Below are 23,951 nucleotides of genomic sequence, written 5' to 3'. Positions count from 1 at the left end.
GCTCCTGTCTGGAGTGACCAGCTCTTCAGGAGTTTGGTTCATGGCTTAGTCAGCCAGGTGCTCTTCCTCCAGCTATACTGCAAGCCGGGGTCTCGAGGAACTGGTGACAACACTTGTGTCTAGCCACATGATTGAGGAAGACTATAACAACACATACGTGTTCTGGGGTGTTTAAACACAGACATGGTAGGACTTAGGAGAGGCCAAACCAAACAGAGAGGGCAGTTGAAGGGGTGGGTTTGTATAAGCATCTGGATGAAGTTTTGTGGGGATTTCTGGGAGGCTAGAGGAGAGCCAATTTACACTAGCTGCTAGCCTGAACACCGACTGTACCTGCAGGTTGGGGACACAGACAGGCAGGCAGGGTTGCCAAGTGCACAACACTTACTCAATTTCTGTCAGCTGTGGATATTGAGCCAGTATCTGGCACAGCCTGGTCATGTCCTCCGGACTCACTCTGCAATCCCTGAGACTGAAGCAAACAAATCGTTCAGGAACTAAACATTTCCCGTGACCACGGTTTGGCAACACCTCCTTCATATCCTAGAGCCTCCCATCCTAGGAGAAGGCCCATAACAACCCCCTCACTTCCACTATATATATTTTGCTACCCACAGACTAGGACTGAGAAGTCAAAACCTGTGACAACCAGATGATTTCACCAGCTCTGAGCTGATTCAAGAGGGCCAGTCCACCACCAAAATACCACACCACTTTGGGTGTTGCCTCCCTAGAGCCGCATCATTGGTACTCAAATTGTCTCAGAGACTGGACAGCATCTTTCCCTGCTCAGCAGTGTCTCAGCTTTCCCAGAGCAAGGCCGGGAACGGTGCCTTCTATGTCCTTCTCTAACAAGGAAAACACAGAAACCTTTCTGGCTGACAAGCTGGCAGGTCTCCGTGGGATGAATGTACTAGCCAGCCAGATCTGTATCTCATGATTTACAGGTAGAAACCTCCTCTGCAGGAAAGCCAGACAATCCCCTTGAGCCTACCCAAGCAAAAGATGCACTATTTCCCCATATATGCTTATAGCAGTGGACATCCCAACTCTATCCCATAAGGGTGTATTATTCACCCAGCCACCTCTGGCATATCATTGTGCCCCTCCAGTGACCTCGAAGTACAAACTCCTATCGGCCTGGGTTGACACCAGCTGGCCCAATCTCTCCAAGGCTTTGCCAAATTACACCACCCAAGACCTTCTCCCTTGTAACTGGAAGGGACTGGCCTCCCTCACCAGTTTCAGCAGGGAAGAGGATGGAAGAGAGATATGTTAAAGATGCACCTTTTCCAGAAGTGCCTCATGTGGAATCAGTCATGATGGGATACAAGCAGAAGAAAGGAACATCTGCTTTCCAGGAGAGCCAAGCCTGCCGCCAAAGGCAGGCAAGGCAAAAGACGGCTCTCTGAGGAGACACAGTTGGAGCAATGGGTCTGTTCCACACGTTATGCCACAGATATAGACCCCTCAGCCATCTCTCCCTATGCTCCTGGGGGACAAAAGGAAGCTGGGGGTGCCATACCAAAAGCACTGTCCTTTTGCGTCACGTTTGGGATATGCCGGGAAGCTACTTCTCCATCTGCTGGTACTTCTGCCCCTGCGGAAAGAACGGTTTACCCCGTGAGTTGTGCTGATGCTATTGCCCCCACGTAGCTGACTCCCAGCGCTGCAGCTGGGGAACAGGGTGAGGTGGTGGCAATGGCCTCATGCTCCAGTCTGTCTTTTCTCACTACCGGCCAGAATTAGGTACACATCATCTCCAGAAATAAAAAGACCCTTATCATCTCTCTTCCAGCCTCCAGAGAGTTCTGCACCCCCTCAGCTCTCGGCTCCAATCAGCAGTTGAATACTGCTGTCTGCTCCATACCCTCAAGCTTCTGTCAATCAATTAGCCCTAAGAATCAATCACAGAATCATAGAATGGTTTGGTTTGGAAGGGACCTTAAAGATCACCTAGGTCCAAACCCCCTACCATGAGCAGGAACACCTTCCACTAGACCACGAAACAGCTCACCCTGCTTCCACCACCCTGGCTGGATTTGGAGCCAAATGGCTCTTTAATTGGCACACCTCAGGGACTGACACATCACCACCTGTTTAAGATTTCATAAGGAGGATTCTGGAAGGCTTAGACAGATGAGCGGGTATGATTTTACCTGATTCTTTCCCAAAAGGTTAGATGAACCACCTGTGTGTGTCCTAAGCTGTAACCAGAAAAGAGCATATTTAGGGTGGAGTTTGAAGACACACACTCCTGTATCACTCCTCAAAAACCACACTTTGAGGTTTTAAATAGCAAACAAATAGGAAAAGTATGAGTCATACCTGAAGTTCATTGTTTTAACGTGTTCCAGTGTAGATAAGGACTGTGCTAAGAAAAACACAGAGTTCAGGGAGATCTGGTTGTCATTAAGCCTACAGGAAGAAGAGATGAAATCAGCTGCTGCAAGCAAAACTACTAGCAATTTACACTGCACCACCTGATAACAGCCATCGCTGTGCAACACTCTCAGAGACTGCTTCTTTGCCACCTTCTGCCTGTGTTTCCAGCTACAGTTTTGCAAACACAACTCACCCCAGCATATTTTAAAATTTGTCACTCACTTTTAGAGCTCACAGAATCACAGAATAACGAGGCTGGAATGGACCTCTGGAGATTATCTGTTTAAACTCCCTTGTTTAGAGGAGGGTTAGGCTAGAGCAGACCGCCCAGGACAGTGTCCAGCTGGGGTTTTACCATCTCCAAAGATGGAGAAACCACAAACTCTCTGGGCAATCTGTTCCAGTGATGGAGCTTCCTTCCCACACAAGTTTTTCTTATGGTTAAATGGAATTCCTTGTATTTCAAGACACCAATGAAAAGCAAAACCAACTCTTTAGCTGTAACTGCAGTCATGGCAGTACAAACCCACGCTAATTAAGGTCATGGTCAGGTCTGTTGGGTCTATCACAGTATCTAGTGTGACCGTGGGCAGTGTGCTTGACGCTGGGGAAAAAAAAACCAGAGAAGTAACAGCAGCGTGTTTCATTGCACCGACATGACAAGAGGGTGTAGACTCTTAGTAACTGGAATGGTCTTGGCTTGAGAACAGTTCAATTAATCAAACAGGAACAATAAATATCTCTTTCAATAAAGCAGAATGGTGCTATACTCCTTAAGCCACAGTTCTGTCCAGTGCACTTGCAACGGGAATGTCAGGGAAAACACGCAGATAAACATCACCACCACTGCAGCTGAATGCAGGCTCTGCTGCTGAAACTGGAGCTCCCCAGCGTTTATCGTCCAAAGGTGCCCACCCCAGGAGAGGAAGGACTGCTCTCCCTCGTGTTGAGGAACCAGGAAAGGAAAAATTCAGTGGCCCGCTAAAGAGCTCAGCCTGTTTTAGAAACCAGGTGCCACGGCTGCACACCAGAACTCCCGTCTCCTTCATGGAGGACTGAGTACAGAGGCTCTCGGGCACTGATCTGAATCAAGCTTCAAGTGGAGTCAAGCTGTTCTGGACTAGAGGTGGGGATCTACCCTCAATAGATACTGAATATAACTGCATTTGATTCTGAAGAGCCCTTCCCAAATGTGGACTGTGCTTCCACAATCAATACTCCCATAAAAAAACATCCACGAGTAAGGAGAAACAGGAGCTACTCACTTGAGAGAACTTAACATTTTCAAATTTGGGAGGAACTGTAACATCTGCAAACCTTCATCTCCCAGATGATTACGTGATAGGCTAGGATTGAAAGAAAGGCATTTAATTTTAATAGAAAAAAACCAACCAATAGGCACAATCAGCTCTTTGTAACAAGAGCTCTGAAAGCAGAACATGGGCACCCTAATCAAAACAACACACACACTGCCCTTCACCACTGACGACTAAAGCCAGAGGCTGGAATTAACCGTTGCAAGACAGCCAAAAACTTAGGTCAAAGCTCATCCTTTTCTCGTGTCCACCAAGAGACTCCCCTGGACTGACAGTGCCTTTTAATGCAGAATTAATCTCAGAAATTATCAACCTGGACAGGCCCTACGGAGGAGCCACGGGTTAGTCTTGGAAAAGGATATTAGGCTCTGATATTAGAGCCTAAGGACTGCAGTGGGCTGTGGCCCACGTGAGATCAAGGAACACGATTGCTTAAGAAGAGCAAAGCCTAAAAATCTTTCCACAGGCTGCCAGGCCTAAGGAATAGCCAGCCCTCAGGTGGTGGTCCATATACTACATGCTTGTGCTGGCCCATGTTCTGTCCTCAAAACCTAGATGCCGGGGGGTGTTGGCTAGCCTTTCCATCTGGGCTCGGCCTGCTCACCTCTTGGTGTTAGCAAACAGAATGTCTCCCCACACGCAGCGCTAACAGGAGAAAGTGCTTTGGTGCTGATGGTCCTTGTACACCATATGTGGGGTCACCAGCAAAAACGCAGGCTCCCACCCTTGATTTGGATGGGATTCCTCAGCCTCTGCAGCTTTGCTCCCAAATGACCCAAAGACAAAAATGGCAGGACGAGGTTTTACAGCTTTTGTAATACCTGAAGTCAGGCGAAGCGATCAAACGGTGCCTCTCTAGACTTTATATCCTGTAACCTTTGCCCTAAAAGAGCACTAGAACCGTATGTCTCCTTGGCGAAGGATATTAGCCCATGTGAAGCTACGCCTTTCAGAAGGCTACATCTCTACCCCATTCTCCGTATAACATTGCAGAACAAACAAGTGGCATTTCTTCCACATCCCAAAGAACTGCAGATAGAGACCGTAAGAGTTAAGAAGGACTTACTCCAGCTCAGAGATGCTGCTACATTCTTTCAGGACTGCACACAACTTCTCCAGGTCACTGGCTTGAAAATGACTGTCTGTCAGTCTAGAGGGAAAGAGAAATCAGTAGGCCAGGTCTGAAGGACTGCAAACAAGATTGTAAACTTCAATCCTTCAGAAAAACAGAGAAGAAATGAAAAGACAGTAATTAAATTAAAAAAACCCTTTAAATATCTTGCTTTTCTTTGGTTTTCATCTGCAACAACTGATAACCTGTACTTTCAGCTCTTGCCTGCAAACAGAGAATAAAAAGACAAAGTAAACTTGAGACACAACAAAGGACCAGAGCCCCAAGGTCCTGGTTAGCAGGCTTTACACACTTCTTCCTTCTTCACTGCAGCCTACAAAACAGACAGGTGGACTGTGCTGGAGTAAGAGCAAGATCTGACATGCATCTGAACAGAGGTCCAGCTCAGGATGCATTCCTCCAGTATCAGTAGAGAACCCCCCCCAGCATCACAAGGTCTTGTCACCGCCAGCTCCCACATGATGGGAGCTGATGTAGCAGTAACTGTACAATCACCATGCCAGTTCTGTGGCTGAGATACACAAACCACAACCTATTTTCACTCCTGTAGAAGGCCACAGATGCTAACCACAGAGCTCCTAGTGCTGCAAGCTGGGAATGTGAACACAGTGACAAACGACTGACTGAAGGGACCTTTACCAGCTCTCTTGTGAGTCACTATTCAAACCTGGAGATGCAGGTTACATCAGCTATAGGATCCAGAGATAGGATGTGTGTGAAATACAATGAAAATTGCCATGGTACCTTATTTTGGGGGAGGTAGTAGGCATCTGGTTCTCCTCTCCATATCGCTGGCCATCAGCAGACAACACAGGCTCTTTCCTAAGTGACCAAAAAACCAGACAAGGGTAAAACACTTTATTGCTTTAGCAATTTGGCAGGTTCCTGGGGCTATCCTGGCTCTAGCCCACACCTGTATCTTGCCAATAGCAAACTCTTCTTTCTTTCAGTGGTTAGCCAAATACTTGAGCATGCAGGCAACTGGGAAGAAGGGGAAAAGGCAGTTTTCCCATCTAACCTACAGTTTGATGGAGAATTCAGCTTTTGCCTAAACACGTTTTGTGAAGAGTTCACATCTGTGTAAAAAAAAAATGACTTCATAAATAAATGGAACACCCAAATTCTAAAATAGCTGAGTTAGAATTGTCACCTGGTGCCTTAAAGGAGTCACAGATCGTGTGTCTCAGGCTGCCACTCTCTTTCAAGCGTAGGCACAACTGGGATGCATCCCATGACAGCCCTGCTGCTCTCCCTGGCTAAGAAGTGGGATGCAGGTGTATTGTGGGAAATGCTATTTTACAGTGGGCTCAGTCCATGGAGAACTAATGCATAAATAAATGAACCTACAGCTCCAGGAGCAACAGAAAACGATTTCTCAGTCAAAACATCTCTGTTAAGCAACTTTAACCATAACTTTCTGGGGAAAATAAACCTCCAAATTCATTCTGATTTAGGAGTACCATGATCCAGAATGCATAGTGGAATGAACTAGATAGCTTTAAACGTGCACGGATCTGTGAATCTTTTTGGAATGTGGTTTGGAGGTGTGGGGTTCACTTGTTAGTTTTACTGTTCGCTATTATCAGATAGCACAGCTGACATTAAACAGCCTGCTTTGCTTAGGATGCTGTGGGTTGAAGTGTTCCCTAGAGAGATAAAACATGATCAAACACTATAGAAGGCAGTGGAGAACTTCAAAAGTGGTTAAGAAAACCAGGAGAAAGTACAACATTTATATTGAGGGGAGAGGGGGAAAGAACTACTGTGAGATGAATTATTACCCTTGGTACTGAAACAGGATGCAAGAACTAAATGAGATGCTAAGAAAACACCACTTGTGTGCACACACTCTACCTGGGAGGATGGGAAGCAAACTCTCTGTCTCCTGAAAACCTCAGGACTGCAATCTCACGACAAAGGCTGTGAAGAGAAAGAATCAATCAGTGTCACATTTGTCTTATTTACAGGATTTCTCATTTTAGGAATGCTTGATTTTGCTCTGCAAAACTCTTTGGTGACACCAATCACATCAAACACTCCCAAAGCAACAAAAAATAATCTCCAATAGTTTTATATCCTGGTTGGATCAAACTATGCAATATCAGATGACCTAGTTTCTCCAAACTGTTAGAGAAAGTGCAGACAAAATTGTTACACTTGAACACCAGGAGGATTCCAAGGGGAAGTAATAGGAGAGAACTTCCAGCTCTACTCCAGATGTCACCAGTTCTCAGACTCCACAGAGACACTCCAAAACTTCCCAGGGCAGAGAGCAGGAAGGAGTGTGAAACTACCCCCGCACATGAAAGGGTACACAATTCTGTACCTTCTCAAATTCTGGTTGATGGCTCAGATAAAATCAGCTTACAGCAACAGTATTACCAAGTGTCAGTGTTAGTAATCATCTTTGAACATGTTCTTCACCTGCCCCACTACTGAGGTGATTCAACAGAAACCTCAGAACTTAATTCTCAGACTTGTATATTAGGATTAACCTCAGGGATTAGTCAAGACCTACATACCTGACTTGCACCTCTATCATCGTCTGGCAGGTATTTACTGATTTCAACAGACTGCAAATGCCGTTAACAGAGAGGCGGTTTTGACTGAGACTAAGAAAGACAAAAAAGGCAATTAGCTGGTCACCGAAACCACATGGCACTGCCCTGGCAGAAGCGGTCATCAGCATGCTGCAGGCTTGATCCCCTTTCACTTCAGAAGTGGCATGGCCGAAAACACACAGGACCACTAACTCCTCCTGGGGAAGGGGTTTTAATGAAAGGGTACTTCAGCACTTCAGGTGCATTTATACCAGTTTCCATGCGTGATGCTCTGAGCAAGTGACTTAACTTCAGCCTGAACAGTCTTGGGGGCTGAGTCTCATCCTTCCTTAAGAGTACTCAGAGCTGCTTCTGTAGCACTAATCCAGGAGGAAAAGGCCTCACCCAGACACCTGCTCAGCATCTCTGTATGGTCCTTGCCAGGCTCAAGAAAAGAGGGCAATTTGGTTATCTGGGTTTTGTACAAGGCAACACTTACTCCAGCTGCTCTGAAATTGATATCCAGGGGAGGCTTTCCAGCAGGTAACTGCAGCCTTCATCTCCAAGGTTGTTACCTGATAAACTGAGGCATTTTCCAGTTAGCGGGGACTATTTTGAACAGTGTAAACAACAAAGCCCTCAAAATCTGCTTGCTTTCCCTTTCCTACAATTGCTTTTTAGCCTGGACTGGTTTTCTGTCCCAGATCAATCTTCCCTGCTTATCTCTGCATGAAGCAACTTCAGACAAAGAGCTTTATCTCTAGGACAATATGATTCACGCCTTAGCCCCAAACCCATCTCACTTTAGAAAACCTAAGTGGGAATATAAACCAACAAACAAAACGAGTGAGTGTTTACTGTCCTCCTGGAAGGAAGAATGGAAGGCAGAAAACACTGGATGACAAAGATCTCCAGATCCCAGTTCAAATCAGTGAGTTAGAAAAACAGGGTTTGAGATGTAGCTAAATTCAAGTTACAGTCCGGACTGAACTGTCTTGCAACAGATATTCCTCCATTTTCCAGGGCACACAGGCTATGAGAGCTTTACAGCCAAATCCAGGTGGCCTCATATATAGGCAAATAAGGGAAGGTAGGGATGATACTCAATGCAACGTGTACATTATGAAGTGGATATCTTGCCTCCCTCCACTCATTTCTCCCAATAGAGCTAGATAGTTTCAGAAGACAAAAGGGACAACACAAAAACAATCTGTGTCACTTCACTGGCTCAGAGGATTGGCTGGAGGAGCTGTGCTTCTGGGACAGCCCCATCCTGTCTCCAGCATGCAGTACTGCTTGATAAGCAGGGTCTGCTCTGCAACTGGCATCTCTGGTTACAGTCTTGGAGCCAGAGGCTGCAGCTGGCACAGGAATTGAAGGTTGCTCAGCATTCATCTCCTGCTGAACCTCACAAAAAATCCCTAAACAGGGCCCCACTAGAGATAACTGAGCGCTGGTACCATTCCTTATGGTCAAGCCCCACCTCTCACTGCCCTCTACATGTAATATCCCCTGTCCCCCACCACCCACCTGCAGCCACTCAACAGGAAAGAAAGGAGGCACTTACTCCACTTCAGAGAGACAGGGGCAGCTCTGGAGAATGGCAACGATCTCCTTCACATGTTGGGAAGACAGGCTGCAATCCTGCAAGCTGTGAACAGCAAGCATTAAGGAGCAGTGAGGGCCCAGACATTTCTGGCATCTCTCTCCAAAGGAGGGCACAGAGCAGCCGTACCGAGGGAGGTATAACTCTGCTCTGCCACACAATCCTGGGCACATTACTCTGTAGCCAGTGCTGCAAAAGGAGTGCAGAGGGATGCGCTTGGGCACTGTGCACGTGCAACACCATGTGTAAGGGCCGCCTGGGACCGCCATGCATGGGGAGGGGACGGGTGTAATTGTTCCCGCTGTGCAGAGTAGTGAGGGAAAGAGAAGCAGATAAGGGAAGGCCATTTCTCTGCTTTACCATGCTCAGATAACAAGCCTGAATTCTATTTTGTGAAAGCCACTACTCTCTTTTGGAGCCCAGGCGAGAAAGAAAACTATACAACTCATGCCTTTGGTAGCTATAAGAACATAGGGCAAGATGGGCATTATCAGGGGACCTCTGCCTCTCTAGGGCTGTAGAGCCCAACACACAAGAAATAAAGCCACTGGCTGGGCCAGACAGGAATTTCTATTGTTATTTTTATTTACTGATTCAATTTTATTTCAAACTTTTTCATACGTGGAAATATCCTCTGTCCTTAAGGACCAACACATCTGCTAATCTTGTCCTTCTGTAGGACCTGTCATCAGAAAATCACATTCACCAGCAAGAATTTCAATGCCTTCTCTTACCATAACTTCACACATCTAGTTGGAATTATATGTTCCTTATTCTCTTCCCATCTCAAATCCAAAGATCTGCAAACAAGCAAAATATATGGCCTTTAATATGCCTTCACCAAATATCTGACAACTTGAACACTGGTTAGTATTTTCTGGAGGTTTCCTGGAAGAAACCACAAGCTCTGTGTTCTGTCCAACAGTACCATGCAAGGTTAAGTGATTTTCAAGATCCAGAAGAGCTCCATCAGGAGATGGGAGCACACGGGGTGTCCACACGGGATTTCACTGTATATTTGAATCCACTTGACAACCAAGCTCCAATTCAAAGGCACTACTAAGATGCAGGATGTTTTGCCTCCATGTGGGGTTGTGCCACCACAGGAAGGGACAAACATATCCATCTGTGCCAGGCTGCCTACAACAGCACAAGATGACTGTTCAGGCAGTGAGGTCCCTCGAGGACTGCACAACACAGGGCAAGATAAGTTCCCTCCCAGGGAACAAGAGATTGCTTTGTAGTTTCTTAATTAAGGTAAAATCCACCCTTCCCTCAAACGTATGCAGAAGCAGGGAGAAATAAGATCCAGCCAGAGAAAGAACAGTCTTTTCCTTCATTCATCCTCATTTTCAACTGTTTTTCAGCAGTTTTGCAACAGAAAAACAGCACTTCAAGCTTACACAGGCACCAAGGTGCTGCCTTTGTGGAAGTGGCTGGAAGGTCTGTGCAAAGACCAGCTACTTTGGTTACCTCTCTCCTTGCTCCGGTGGATCCAGCTCTGCCAGATGCAAGGGCAGAGGCAACCACCCCTGTTGCTGGGGTAGTTTACAGTGACACCAAGCTGATGGTTTGAATAAGCATAACTGAATACAGCACAACCCCAAGTAAGTTTCTCACCGTGGAACTTTCCCAGATGAGCCAGAAAAATATAAAATCACAGTGTTCCTCCTGAAAGAGAGATTCAAGTCAATGTTAGGGGACAGGTGGAAGGATACCATTTCTTTAGCAGAGGTGCTCAGTAAGGACTGAAGTTGTGGCCTGGATGCTAGAGGGCCTGAACATCTGTCATGCTAGCACACTGCCACAGAGCAGCCATGGGGCTGGAGGGAGCAGGACACCCTGCACGCTGAACTGGGGCTGCAGTACGGACAAGAGACTAACACAGTTAAGAAGACTGGGCTGAGATATTTTTGTTTTTTTCAGTTTGTTGGAAAGAGGTTCGGTAGAAGCTCCATTCCAGCACAAAAGAAAAAAAAAAAAAAAAAAAAAAAAGAAAAAGCTGTATGCAATTTGACTTCCCTTGAGTTACACCAAGGTTTAATTTGGCCTGTTAAACTTACAACATAAGACAACCGTAAGAGCTAGGATTTAAAAATTGTACCCTTTCTCTGTCATCCTGGATCTTTGAAAACACCAAAACCTGTAGTTTGAAGAAACAGAGCTAGAACTACTTAAATCCACACCTTTTCAGCAAACTTAGCTGATTTATAGCAGATTTATGCTAGCTAGTAAAAGAATTTCCAGGTTGATATATTGCAGAGCTTAAAAGCAAGTTTAAATTCTATTATAAGAAGAAATATTACACTCTGCAAATCAAATATAGACCAAGGACAAAATGACCTATTAAAAAAATACAAAGAGGAAGCCTGCAATATGCTGAATTCAAATTTTATTCCAAACAGAAAAGAAAAAGGAGTAAAATTAGGTTTTGTTGACTTTGATTATCCAACAATTAAGCTGTAAAACACTGTCCATTTAAGAAGTCAGCATCTAAAGAAACAAGATATTGGCTTTTGTAACAGCTCTCACATATTGGTACCTGACATGCAGTTCAGTAGCGTTTTGACATGCGATGACTTCCTTTGCCAAAACAACAACAGCGTTCAAGGAAAGATCATTGTTGCTCAGACTGTAAACATGAGGAAGAACACAACCTCAGCTGCTGGACCCAACAGCACACACTTGGTTACACAAATGCCCTCTGCTGTGCGCCCCAAACGCCCTGAAGCACACTTTCTTTTAGTCAGGGGATTTCTCCAAAACTTCAGCATGTTGCATTTAGGACTCAACAAAAGCATTATCACACCACAGTTGTTCTCTGCCAGATAGAGCTCCCACGAATTTAGAATCAGAGATAGGTCCTTTATGTGCAACAGAAGAATCACTAACTGATTTCGGGTTAGGTAGATGTCCGTTACACCTGTATGATTACACAATCGATCCACAGTGCAGTTACAACTCTTGCTATAACAAATCCAATTTAAGTACAGCATGCTAGTGTGGTCTAAACCCTGACATTTTAAAACATCCCTGAAGACACAATACTAGCAACCTCTGAGGATTTATTTTTTAATTGCATGTTTAATCTGTTTCATTACTTGTTGGACTTCATTAACTACAAAACGTAAGGTCTTGCTTCTACAAATCCCCTGCTGGCTTTCAGGGCCACAAAGCACCATTCCTGTGAGCTTCAAAGGAATCATCCATGACAACACTGTATGTGTGCAACAGAAATGCATGTAGGAATGAGGCTTAAAAATTGCACTGGCTTCCTGCCTTTTCCCTATGATAAGCTGCTTCACTGGGGACAGGCTGGCATGTACCACAAGCTGTTATACAGCAAGCCCAGGAAAGCAGAAGAGCAGGTACACTCCCCCTTTCCCCCCTCTTTCCGCCATGCTTTTAAACACTTCTAATCATACTGCAAAGCCAGTAATTAATTCCTGGATGGAATCCAGCAATAACTGCAGGTATTTTTGGATTCACTTGCTTGCACCTGGGTGTATGTGGAAGACCTTTAAAGGCAGAGTCACTCCCTTTTGACAGGTAAGCAGGCAGTGCTGTGGCTTTGACTTCTTGCAGGAGCAGCACAGCTGTGTGGCTATCCCTCTCCTGTAATGCAAACTACGCTGAGACTCCAACACTTGCAGCAGCTCTGCTCTGCCTGCTGCTGCTGCTTAAACTGCCCATGACAGTTTTTCAAAGGTTTGAAATCCCTTCACAAATCAGGCTGGTTCTCTCCACCTAAAAAGATGCAGATCCATGTCAGGCATTTTCCTAGAAATCAGTCCCTCTCATTCAGCACTGTGCTGTTACAAGAGTGTTGCAAGGGGTACAGGAGAAGAGGGCTAACAAGAAGGCTGGGAATACTGGGATGGAGCCATCCTCTTTTATGCAGAGATGAGGCATCTCAACCTGAGCCTGACCAAGGGGAAGAGAGCTGAGGAGGCAGAAGAGGAAAAAGTCATGCCAGGCACCAAGTTGAGCACGTGCATTGTGATTCCTGGAGAGGTGTCAGTGGTGTCAGGACTCTCCTGATATTATTTTAAAACACCTGGGTAAGAACTGTGAGGTTGAGTCCATCTCAAAGTGAGCCAGGCCTCCAGCACATCCCTGCTTGCACTTAAATGTCTGTGCCTCAGCTTAGTGCCCCGCGTGTCCCCCACAGGCATCTCTAAGAGTAAGTGTCACCCCTTACAGGGACATCCAGCAACTCTTCTCTGATGAGGATATAACGCTTTCTGATGCTATGCTTGGCTTCATAGTGGCTACCATTTTTAATAGGTTTAAGCCATCTTTACTCACTCTATTTTCTTCAGTTTTTCCATTCTGGAAAACAGGTCCATCACCCTCTTCACCTCTGGATCCCGTATCCAATTGTCCTGCAAGCTGTACACAGATTCATTCTCATTAGTATTCCAGGCCCCCAAGGAAGGAGTGGTTGATTTGAGGGTCACTGCCACAACACACTCACTTTATTTCCTCAAGCTGGAGGCACTGTGATGAAGCCTGGATCAAGTCAGTCATCCCCTCAGCTGTGATGCTCCCACCTGTCAACCTGGAAAAAGAAAGAATGATTCAAACCAAGCAGAAGGATCCCGTGCAGCACATGGCAAGCCTGTCTCAGATACGTTCCTGCACTGCACTCCCAGCACACCAACACAGAGAGGAGGTGGCCCGATTCTGCCACCTGCAACCAGCTTTATGTTCCTTTTCAAGCAGGCAATGCAATACTTGATGCCAGCATAAAACCAGAGCCACACATATCCCTGCTGCTCTGCATAGCACTGCATTACTCTGTACAGTGCTGCACAGAGCAGATCAGCCTTGAGTGAGTGGGTGTCATTAAACTGGAAGCTAGAAACACGGGACAGATAGGAAGAGAGAAGGCTCTGACCTTACAGCAAAGACTTACTCTAGTTTCTTCAGGCTCTCCATTCCTCGTAAGCTCTTTGAAAGAGCAGCAGCAAAGTCATTGCCACATCTCCTACTATGAAAGCTAAAACGTGAGAAAAGGGAAAAGCATAAACACAACAAAAATCAAAATAAGCTAGCACACAGAGCAGGTTAAAACATGATTATAAAAAGCATTTAATTTCTTTCTTAACAGCCATTGTATCATGCTCTTTTTTGCAGCATCTTTATCTTTTCAAATATCTGGGTTTTTTTAAAAATGAACAATTAAACTTGCACGTCAACTGTAAATACCTCAAGAGGCAGGTACAGTGACACCACAGCTAAGAGTCAGTCCTATCGCATGTCCCACCACAGTCAGGACCCTGGAGACAAGGGAGATCACACAGGGGCAAACCAAACTCATACAAACAAAGAGTGTCTAACAGCTCCCGTGTGATGAGCTGACGAGTTACAAGAGGGTTGATTTCAGGCCAGATACTTTACATTTGGATGGCAGAGTAGCCAGAGTTTTCCAAAATATAAGACACAAAGTTTTTCAGGGAAGTACCTCTTTTATAGAAGGAACCGGTGGTGCTGGAAAAACCAAACAAACAGGTAAGCTTTCAGGCACACAAGCTCTCCTTTGAATCATCTGCAGAATGTTTTGATTACAGGAGGTATTGATACAAACCACCTTGGCTGCCCGTCTCCCACCATGTGTTTGGGGGCCAAGCAGAAACTCACTTACAGCCTTGTTGCCCGAATGCCACCCTCCCCTGAACCAGAGGGATCGGGAACAAGCTGCAGACGTGCACTGGCATGACAGACATGGCCCGCAGTCATTAGGAATATGCTTGAGGTGATGCTGCTCCTTTAGATGGGTTCTGTACAAGAAATGCTTGAGGTCCCGCTGCCCTTTGCCCACCCTTCCAAGAGATAGTACTCTGAGTGCCAGTATCCTGCAGACCATGAACGAGAGCAGGCGTGGACTCAAGAGCATATGAGCTGAGGAAGAACCCAAAAAAAATCCCCTGTTCTGTTCTCCTAATGCAAAGGCATCTGCCTAATCTGGTCTCCGAAAGCAGAGGACTCCTTGCACTGCCCTGTGCCTGCATTAGCAATTTAGAGTTAGGATGTAGCATCAGAAAGCTTTTCTAACAGTAAATTAAATAGCATTCCTACTCTTCTCAATGGTGGCAGAGAACAATTGATTACTGTCCTTTTTACAATGATATCACTATCCAGGAATGACAGTTTTCATGTATCTGTTTCTGCTCCACAGTAAACAACATCATTCCCTTCAGGACAAGGCAATTCTCACCCTGGCTGCTCCCCATCTTCTCCACATTAGCAAACTCTACACATATTCCTCCAAGTCATTCACGGAAATACAGGATGAGACCTGTTCCACAACAGGATACCAAGAGATCCTCCTGGAAAAGTCCTTTCAGCATTACACCAAAGCACGGATGGAGAGCACCCGAGAGTGCAGCTGTCACCTCCTGTTCATCTGGTTTATGGTGATCTCACGTAGATCACAGCTTTCTCATTTGCTTGCAGGATTCGCCCTGCCTTTGCGTTATCAAGAAATGTCTATCATTTTCTGTTTCATCTACCGCACTAACTACCCTGTTATTTGATTGTTTTAATAAAAACAAAGCAACATACCAAAAACCACAGCCAGAATGGATTTATCACCTTTATATCCTTTAATCCCTCATAAATTATTTCGTCAATTTCTTCAGTATTGAAGTTATACTGGTCAGATTAGAATTTCTCACATCATCTTTCCCTCCCTTCCAAAGAAATACTATGCCAGCCCTTCCAACCCCTTAGTCCTCTCCATCCACCAGCTCACGGCACTCAGTGTGTTTACCTCAAGTGCTCTACGTTTTTACAGCCAGCCAGCAGCTCCAAACAGTCAACATCCACAAGACATCCTGCAAAATCCAACTCACTCAAATCCTGGCCCAAGTTTATGACAAAAACCAAAGCCGCCACATCCAGAGGTGTCAGTCTGAAGTTTTTAAACCTGTACTTGACACTCAGCATGCTCCCAATGTGCTGGGCTACTTTGAGGTCTTGTGTTTCAAACGTGCAGTGGCAGAGCTCAATGACCTTGGGCCCCGTCAGACGAGTGGCTGCCAGTTTCTTGAGAGACTGCAGGATCGTGTCCTGCTTATCCTGCACCCAAGCTTCATCTTGCTCAGCCAGCAGCATGAGAAATGTCCTACATTCTTTTGATGACAAGCCTGAGAGGAAGATGTGAAAACTCTCCATGAATTCGGTCTTTGCCTCATTCTTTAAATTCCACTTTGACTTCAAAGAGAACTTCTTCTTCAGGTAGTTCTTGTCCACCCTTTTACTCACCATGAGACACAGTGCTGCAAAAAACTCCTGCAAGCTCAAGTGCACAAAGGCATAGCCCACCTCTGGGCAAGCGCCACTTGTCTTCACCTCGAAGACAGTCAGCAACCCATGTAAGGAAGCAAATTCCTTCACGTGCTCTGGAATATCACCAACATAAAACACAAGCTTCTTATCTTCCAGGCCTTTCAGTGCAAGATCACACAGGCCCAAAATGGCCTCCTTGTTACAGTTCAGCTGAGTCTCCTCACCACCTGCACACTCTCCCTGCTGTTTGTTTATGAAGATGAGCAGCATTTTGATATAAAACTGTGTCATAGTCTGAGGAAGCTCCACACTCGTCTGGTGTTTAAGGAGCAAATACTCCAAACAGATGCACACAACGTTACACAGAGCAGGGATGAGGCACATGCTCAGGAGCTTGGTGTTGTTTTTCAGGTGAGCAATGGCTTGTTCTTTGAACGAATGCTGACGAAAATAGTGGCCGACGTATTCCTCAACCTTCTCATGGTCAAATCCCCGAACTTCTGCTAGCAGACCTACTGTGTTTAATAGGAAGTTGGGCAGTCTCTTAGGTCGGCTAGTAACCAACACCGTGCAGCCAGGCAGGAGCTTGCCACGACAGAGGTCTGCAAAGAGCTCAGATATGGACATACGGGAGGCAAGAGCTGGGCCTCCCCTAGAAGAGGATGACACATCCATGTTAGCTGCAAACTCATCCAGCCCATCAAAGATGATTAGCGTACGCCAGGCATTTTCCAGGAGGTACTGGAACACTGCATCAGGACTGTCTTCCGGCTGAAGGAACAGGTCAAACAAAAACTCCTTCAAAGTGAATTTTGTTTTTAATAAATTCAGCTGCCGAAACTCAAACAGGAAAGCGAAGAGAAACTGAGGCAGGGCACCTTCTGCCCATTTCTGACAAATCCTGTGCATCAGCATGGTCTTGCCTGTACCTGGTTTACCAAACAAAAAGATTACCTTTGTTGTGCCCGATGGGACCACATTACAAAACAGGTCGGACATTTTCATGGCTGTATCCACATGCTCTTCGGGTTCAGGGGCACCTGCCACATCCTCTCGGGATTTATCTGTTTTCTCTTTTAAGCGGAACGCTTTGCTCTGCTGAATTATAAGGTTGACAAAGGCTTGGTTGAAAGCTAGTGGCTGTGTTTGTTCCTGCGCTGCTGCTGGTCTCCTGCTTCCATATCTCTGGCAGATAGATTTGATGAGGAGGTGCCGGTATTTTTCAGGTGAATCTGATAGAAGACAACAGAGTGAGTACAAGGGTGAAAAAGTTAGTTCTGAGACATGACAGACCCAAAATAAGACCTCTTATATGCAAAAAAACAATGGCCCTTATCAGAGGCTGCTCCACATGGCTAGGTGGAGATGATGAATTCTAAACACATGAAAATAACCCATAGTTTTTCCCGGTTTTGCACAGGGGCTAAAGAAGAAGAAAAATCAGGGAAAATGTGAAACAGTTTTATATAGATATTAAATCATATAATCTCTTTAAGATGTTAATTAGGTATTGGTGTATTAGGCATATAATTCCCTGTTCACCCATGCTGGCCTTGTGCCATGCTTGCTCAGCTATTTGCACCTGGGAACAGACAGAGCTTTTGCTCTTAAGAATTTGAGATCGCTGATGGTATCAGCCCTTCTCTGCTGAAGAGAGAGCAGTGGAGATAACTAAGGGCACTGAACATCTTCTGAAGAACCCTATCCTCACTGTTGTTACCTTTGCCAAGTTTTGCCAAGGGACAAGACCACCTGGCCTCCCGTGAGCATCTCCTCATGAACTTTTCTCTATGCAAACTTTCATTCAAAAACTGGCTTCAGCCCAGCTGCAGCTGCTAGCTTTGCCATTCTCTCTGTGTTCCCCCACCAGGCACTGGGCAGCACTGGACCGCGGGGATTGCAAGGCTAAAAACAGAGGTAGAAAAGGGTAAGTAAGGGCAGATGATAAAGGAAAGGATGTGGACACTGGGTTCATACAGCCCACAGGTCTGCTCAGGGTACCCAGTCTTTTCCTGGAATTACTCTGGCTCAACTTTGTAACTGAATAGATGAGTGATGACATCTCTAAATTAGGAGTGAGCTGAAATCACACAAGTTTTTTATGAGACAGAGAAACTGTGGAGCCTTTAAGGGGTTTTAAATTGTCAGTAGGCCTCCTGACTGGCTTAAAGGAAAGCAAACAAATACAGGGATGACCTGCAACCGAATGCTTTACTGGATATCACACTTTAAGGGAGTTCTTAGTCTATGCCATCTCTATCCCTTCTTCTCAGGTAGATTTAATGTATCTCTGAAATGGAAATGGATGGGTTTTGTTATTTGCCAGGTCCTGTTGTCTGTATATTTTATACCTGTTGCATTAAGAGTTTATGCAGCTACTAAACGAAAGTTTGCCTCAATGGAGGAGGTTGATTTCTTGGGTGTTTCTACAAAGCAGTTAAATAGGTCCTCCCTCAGAGGAAAGCACACCATTGCTCTGCTTCTGGAACATCTACATACCTAGTCGCTGCCGTTTAACATCCTTATCACTCACAGAGCTGCGGTCATGGCGACATCGAGCAAAGCCTGAAAATTGCAAAGTCAGAAACATGTAAAAGAGCATTCTGAATGACATCTTATTAAAGCTGGGCAAGACTCCCCAGCAAAGCATTTGAGGGGTGGAAGAGGCAAAATCAGAGAAACAAAACTATTTGCAAATTCAAGCTGGGTTTACAGAACTGATTTTGCAAATGTTGAACTAAAAGCAGAGCTGCATTTAGCTACAGAAAGACAGCTTGGACGGATCCTCATGAGGCTAATCCATCCTCTTGTCCCACCTCCAATATGCTGCAGCTCTCAGGAGTGACCAAGGGGTCTGGGCTGGTTTAAAGACCTTCAGTAATGGAGATCCCTAAACTTCTCCAGGCAATTAATTCCAACACTTCAGTTTATTTATATATCTTGCCTGCCACAGTGTGATCTACTGCTTTCCACTTGAGCGTTTCTTCAAAGAAGTCAAGCAGATCCTTCCTCCTCCCTGGGACACACAATCAGCTACAAGGATTCAATGTTTATCTAATACTGGAATATGACTTTGTAATTCACAGTGCTGTTAATATCCAAATCTTACCATTCTTAGCCAACAGCAGCCAGGACATCAGAAACAGGGAGATACAAGCTTCTGGTGGAAGCCTGGCTTTGAAAATCCTTGCAAGAAACCACATTAATTTTAAAAGGCATGTTTTGAAAGATATGTATCAGGTTTAGCAAACAATGCTCAGACCCTTTTACTGAATCCCCTCATTTGCTTAGAGGCACAGTGTGCCAGAACCTCAGCAAAAATCTATCATAACAGCCCAGCAAAAAGCATCCTAGCAAATGACCCTACTGGCAGCACAGCGAAAAAAAAAAAAGTATATGCAACTCTAGGTTCAGAGGAGCATGCAGAAGTAGCTTGATGGAGACAAGGGCTGCACTTTACTCTCTGCATGGCCAGGGCGCCGGCTCAGTGACTCCTCTGTGCTGCAGCCTGCAGAACACAAGGCTTCATTTCCTGCTGCTTCGTTCTCCCCGAGCACACGTTTCAGGAGGACGCAGGAAACTGATGGCAGCTTTCTGGGATAATCTGGATTCCCTCTGCCACTGCCTCCACCGTATACCCTCTCGCCAAGCTGGATGCCAGAATCACACCCTTTCTCTCTCTTTCTGATGTGAGGCTGTTCCCATGGGGAGGACCTGGGCTGATGTTTCATTTTCTGGTGACTGAGGAGGTGACTCAGAATTCAGCAGCTTGCAGTTATTCCAGCAGCTGTCACATGAGGGACATCGCTCAGTGGTGGCACATACCTTCAGTATTTTCACATTGCACCAAAGGCTTCTGACTGACATCCAGGTGACAGATGCTGCTGCAAAGTGCCAGGGGAAGAGGAGGCACCTTGAAAACAATTCCCTCATTTCGTGATCTGCATTGAGTGGGAAGGCCTCGGTCCCAAATCCACCCCCGAAGAAAGCCCTAGAACTACTACTATCCATTCTTTTAAGCTTTGATTCTGATAACTCTGCAATGGTTTCTGCTGAATCAACTCCCGAATAGCCTTTGTGCTCTTCCTTTAAAAATCAGACCAACTTCCTCCACTCACCAGTAGCCAACCACAGTAAATGCACAACAAGTGGGGATTTTGCAAAGTATGTGGGAGATTCCCTTGGCTAGAGAAGCTAAAATGAGCAAGTTCCTTGGCAGAATCAGGGCTAACAAGGCTTTTCTGAAATTCAGGGAGAGAAAATGAAAGAGAGGAGGTTCATCTGGAAAGCACCAAGAACAGAATATCAAACCTGAAGTTGCAGTGGCTTCCCAACAACTTGCCAGCACTGTGGTCAATACGTGGGACACTTGTAGCCCTGACTAGCCCATGGGCACAGAAGATAAACTCCAAAAACACAGCACCCCAGGCTCTGTTCCAGCCTTACCTTTTGGCACAGATGAGCAGGCACTCACATCTCTGCATGCTTCTTGCTCCTGGCTTAAGTTACCTAAAGGAGTTGAATTGGAAATGAAATACAGTTACTGCAAGCATCCTGCTTTTGAAAACTGGGGTGCTGCTGGCCAAAGCCAAAGGGCAAGCAGCTCACAACACACACAGTGGCACAAACCAAGACTCAGTATAAGGGCTGATGCAACACAGCCAGGTTTCAGGCTCCCCATCTGATGTTTTGCTTTCAGTTTGCTCTAAACCACAGTTAACCTATGCTTTCAAGAGAGGAGGGAAACAACTCTTCTCTAAGATACATGCAAACTCAGAGCATGCATGGCTTTGGCTGATCTAAAACCATACTGTAGCTAAAAAGGGAAGCCCTACTCTTCCCCATTTCTGCAAAGAAGGATTTTGTATCACGTTTCTGTGATGAAACCACTGGCGACACAGTCAAGGGCCCTTCCTGACCCACTGCATGGCTCAGGCTGCCATAAAACCCCACTCAGCACAGCCAGCCCCACGGACAATGTTTACAGAGCTTCAGAGGGAGATCCTGCTCAGGTCAAACAGGAGTCCACATACCACCAGGACACTCTGTTCAGATAAACTCATGCTTAGAGCGAAAAATGGAAGCGTTGCTCTCCAATATCAGATGGGAAGCCTTCATACGCTAATTCATTTTGGAAACTAAGTCGTTTCCAGCATTTCCCAGCTGGCAGGGCAGGCCAGTATGCTGGTATTTCTAGCTCTAGCATCAGCACAAAGCAACAAAGAATAAGACTCCAAATGGGCACACTTGCTGTGCCACAGTCTCACACAAAATCCATTCCACAGCTCGAATATCCCAACTCCTGGCCCATGTGCCATGTAAAGCAAAGTAAGCCAGTTCCGGTGCTGGAAGACTTGATCCCATTATTTCTCCACTACACAGCCTGAGCACTGCTTGGGCCACCCCCTGGACTGGTTTTAGTCTGCATCAGTTCTCCAGTCTCACTCACCATGCAGACAGAAACTCTTTTCCTTAGGAGTCACTCCAGCTAAGGCAATCTAACAGTTAACCTTGCCTAACCCAAGACTGCTTTGCTGCTGTAAAGTCTGGTCCCCTGTCATCCTCCTGCAAGCCAACTCCCACCTGCACCGCTGGGACAGCCCCTGCAACCACACAGCTACACAGAGGGTCAGGGTTAATGGAAAGCCACCCCTAGAGCAAAACCAAAAGCAATTAATCTTCAGAAGGATCAGCGATGCCGAACTGTTAATACTACTGTTAAACAAGAATAAGCCAACTCCAAAACCTTGAGAGATGTCTTCTTTTATGATATGCTACAGCATTAAAAGGCTGAAATCTGTTTTTGATTTTTTTGAAGTCCTGAGAGAAAGCCCCCATCAGTCCTTGTTCCCTGTTGCTTGTCTGGTCTTCTCCCGCTTCCACCTTTGCAAAAGTAACTGCTGCTGCAGTTGGTTACCAAAGGCTGCATCACCCACCTGACACAAGTAATGACTTTCCTGCAGAAGAATTAATAATCAGATAATGTAAGCCAGTAAGGGAGAGGTACAGCTTAGTTGGTGCCACAGGCTTTCATAAAGGAGAGCATGTGCACGTCTACAACGTAACACACAGCATATCGACTGCGCTCTTTACAGATCATGAGATTAAAGCTACTGCCCCAACTGATAATGAGAGATAAGGGAAAGTAGTTTTCTTGTCATGTATTTTAAGACTTCTGTATTTCTTGCCTTTCTGGATCAGGAAAATAAAAAATAGCAATTAAAACTACACAGAACAAAAAAGTGGTTTTTTCTTCTTCAAATAAATTATCAAAAAATTTCATCTTAGCTTTATTGGAGAAGGGGTACACAATTTTTATTGGTTTTGGCTTTTTGTGTCTGGGGGTCTGGGTTTTTTTTATCTCGACTTACATTTCTAAGCCAAAAGTTCTACTTCCAAGAAAAAAATACCACAACGAATTTCAGCAGTTTCAAAATCTTCCTTCAAGAAATCTGGAAGAGAAAACCTGGCAAAATAAACTTGCTCACCGGGAAATATGGACTGAAGCTAAATTTTCTGATTAAGGAAAATTATTGCCAAGCTCCTGAGCTACTATCGCATCAATGTTTTATCTCTCACAGCTATCATGACACTCTCTCTTCACCCTCACAAAAAGCAAGTGGGAACCCCTACAGCACAGCACAGATTTTTCCCTACATTTCAAATAGACTCAAGAACACTACTTTCTCTCTGGGCAAAGTAACTTTGCCCTGGGGGACACTTCCAGTTCAGGAATCCAGATGATATGACTGCGCAGGTTCCCACCAGGTCCACAGAACCCTCCATCCTCAAATCAGGCTGATTTGTATTGAAAGCAAAGAAAGTTCCCACCAACACCAGCAAGGCATAGCAGTGGTGAAAAAGCACATCTGAAAACGTGAACTATTGCTGTTTGCTGGCAATAACTATTTTTGAAGGGACTGATCTTAGCGCAGAGATTATGGTGAAAGACAGTCAGGGTGAACCAGAAGGAAAGTCAGATCATTTTTTAAACTAAGTGGCTTGGTTAAAAAGGCTTGTAGCTGCCTGGACACAATGGAGATGACTGCCACCTCTCACTGCCGAGGCACTGACAGCACAAGCAAGGGCACTGGTGGTCTCACTGCCTAGACTGGTCTGTTGGCTGGGGGGGGGCAAGGCATTGGCAGTATTTGGAGACAGTCAGAGGAAGCTGGCCCGATCTCCGTTACCTTCTCCCGCAGTACTTAGGAGCAGGATCTCCAGATCCAGGGGGAGGTCACAATCCATGCAGAGGTGCTGTGCAAACTGTTTCCAGGTGGCAGGGCCAGCCTTCTCCAGCAGGTCAAGGAGCACCGAGACCTTTTCTTTGTGGTCAGTGATGCCATCCAGGCCACTCAGGTCCACCTCTGGGAGGAAGCGCCGGGAGGTCGTGAGCAGCCAGTTAGGATGGTGACTGAGGAACTCCACTAGCTGGGGGCAGGCACTTGCTACAGCTGCTTCCAGGTCTAGATCATCATTCTGAAGTGGGGGCTAAAGGGATGAAACCAGAAAGGGTAGCAATGGGCATCAGAGCAGGAGTTCTTCAACCACACAGCCCTGCTGTTGAGCAGCCAGCAGAGCCCTTGACAACCTGATCTGCTTTTCTGCCCCTTGGTCTAATCCAAAAGTTCTTACCCTGCCTTATTCTCACAGTGCTGTGCGGTAAAACCCAGCCCAGC

The 23,951-nt window shown here is 45.7% G+C and overlaps 1 protein-coding gene across 4 annotated transcripts in view; it reads right to left on the bottom strand.

Annotated features, from left to right (window-relative positions):
• NLRC5 (NLR family CARD domain containing 5) overlaps positions 1–23,951 on the bottom strand; it is a 49,982-nt gene that overhangs the window by 21,971 nt on the left and 4,060 nt on the right. For 3 of the 4 annotated variants that reach the window (XM_080410917.1, XM_080410915.1, XM_080410916.1), the window contains exons 2-22: positions 23,463–23,763; positions 20,719–20,781; positions 18,772–18,837; positions 15,755–17,504; positions 13,898–13,981; positions 13,457–13,540; positions 13,288–13,371; positions 11,522–11,611; positions 10,600–10,650; positions 9,714–9,779; positions 8,941–9,024; positions 7,873–7,956; positions 7,356–7,445; positions 6,688–6,753; positions 5,578–5,655; positions 4,768–4,851; positions 3,651–3,731; positions 2,329–2,418; positions 2,160–2,207; positions 1,526–1,600; positions 389–472 (exon numbers count right to left, since the gene is read on the bottom strand). In XM_080410917.1, the coding sequence (XP_080267043.1) occupies positions 389–472; positions 1,526–1,600; positions 2,160–2,207; positions 2,329–2,418; positions 3,651–3,731; positions 4,768–4,851; positions 5,578–5,655; positions 6,688–6,753; positions 7,356–7,445; positions 7,873–7,956; positions 8,941–9,024; positions 9,714–9,779; positions 10,600–10,650; positions 11,522–11,611; positions 13,288–13,371; positions 13,457–13,540; positions 13,898–13,981; positions 15,755–17,504; positions 18,772–18,837; positions 20,719–20,781; positions 23,463–23,763 (3,503 nt within the window). The other variant, XM_080410918.1, reaches the window with a different exon arrangement.

Source organism: Falco punctatus, assembly GCF_963210335.1.
Source record: "Falco punctatus genome assembly, chromosome: 14".
Classification (NCBI taxonomy): Eukaryota; Metazoa; Chordata; class Aves; order Falconiformes; family Falconidae; genus Falco; species Falco punctatus.
This window is presented reverse-complemented; position numbering and strand designations above follow the sequence as displayed.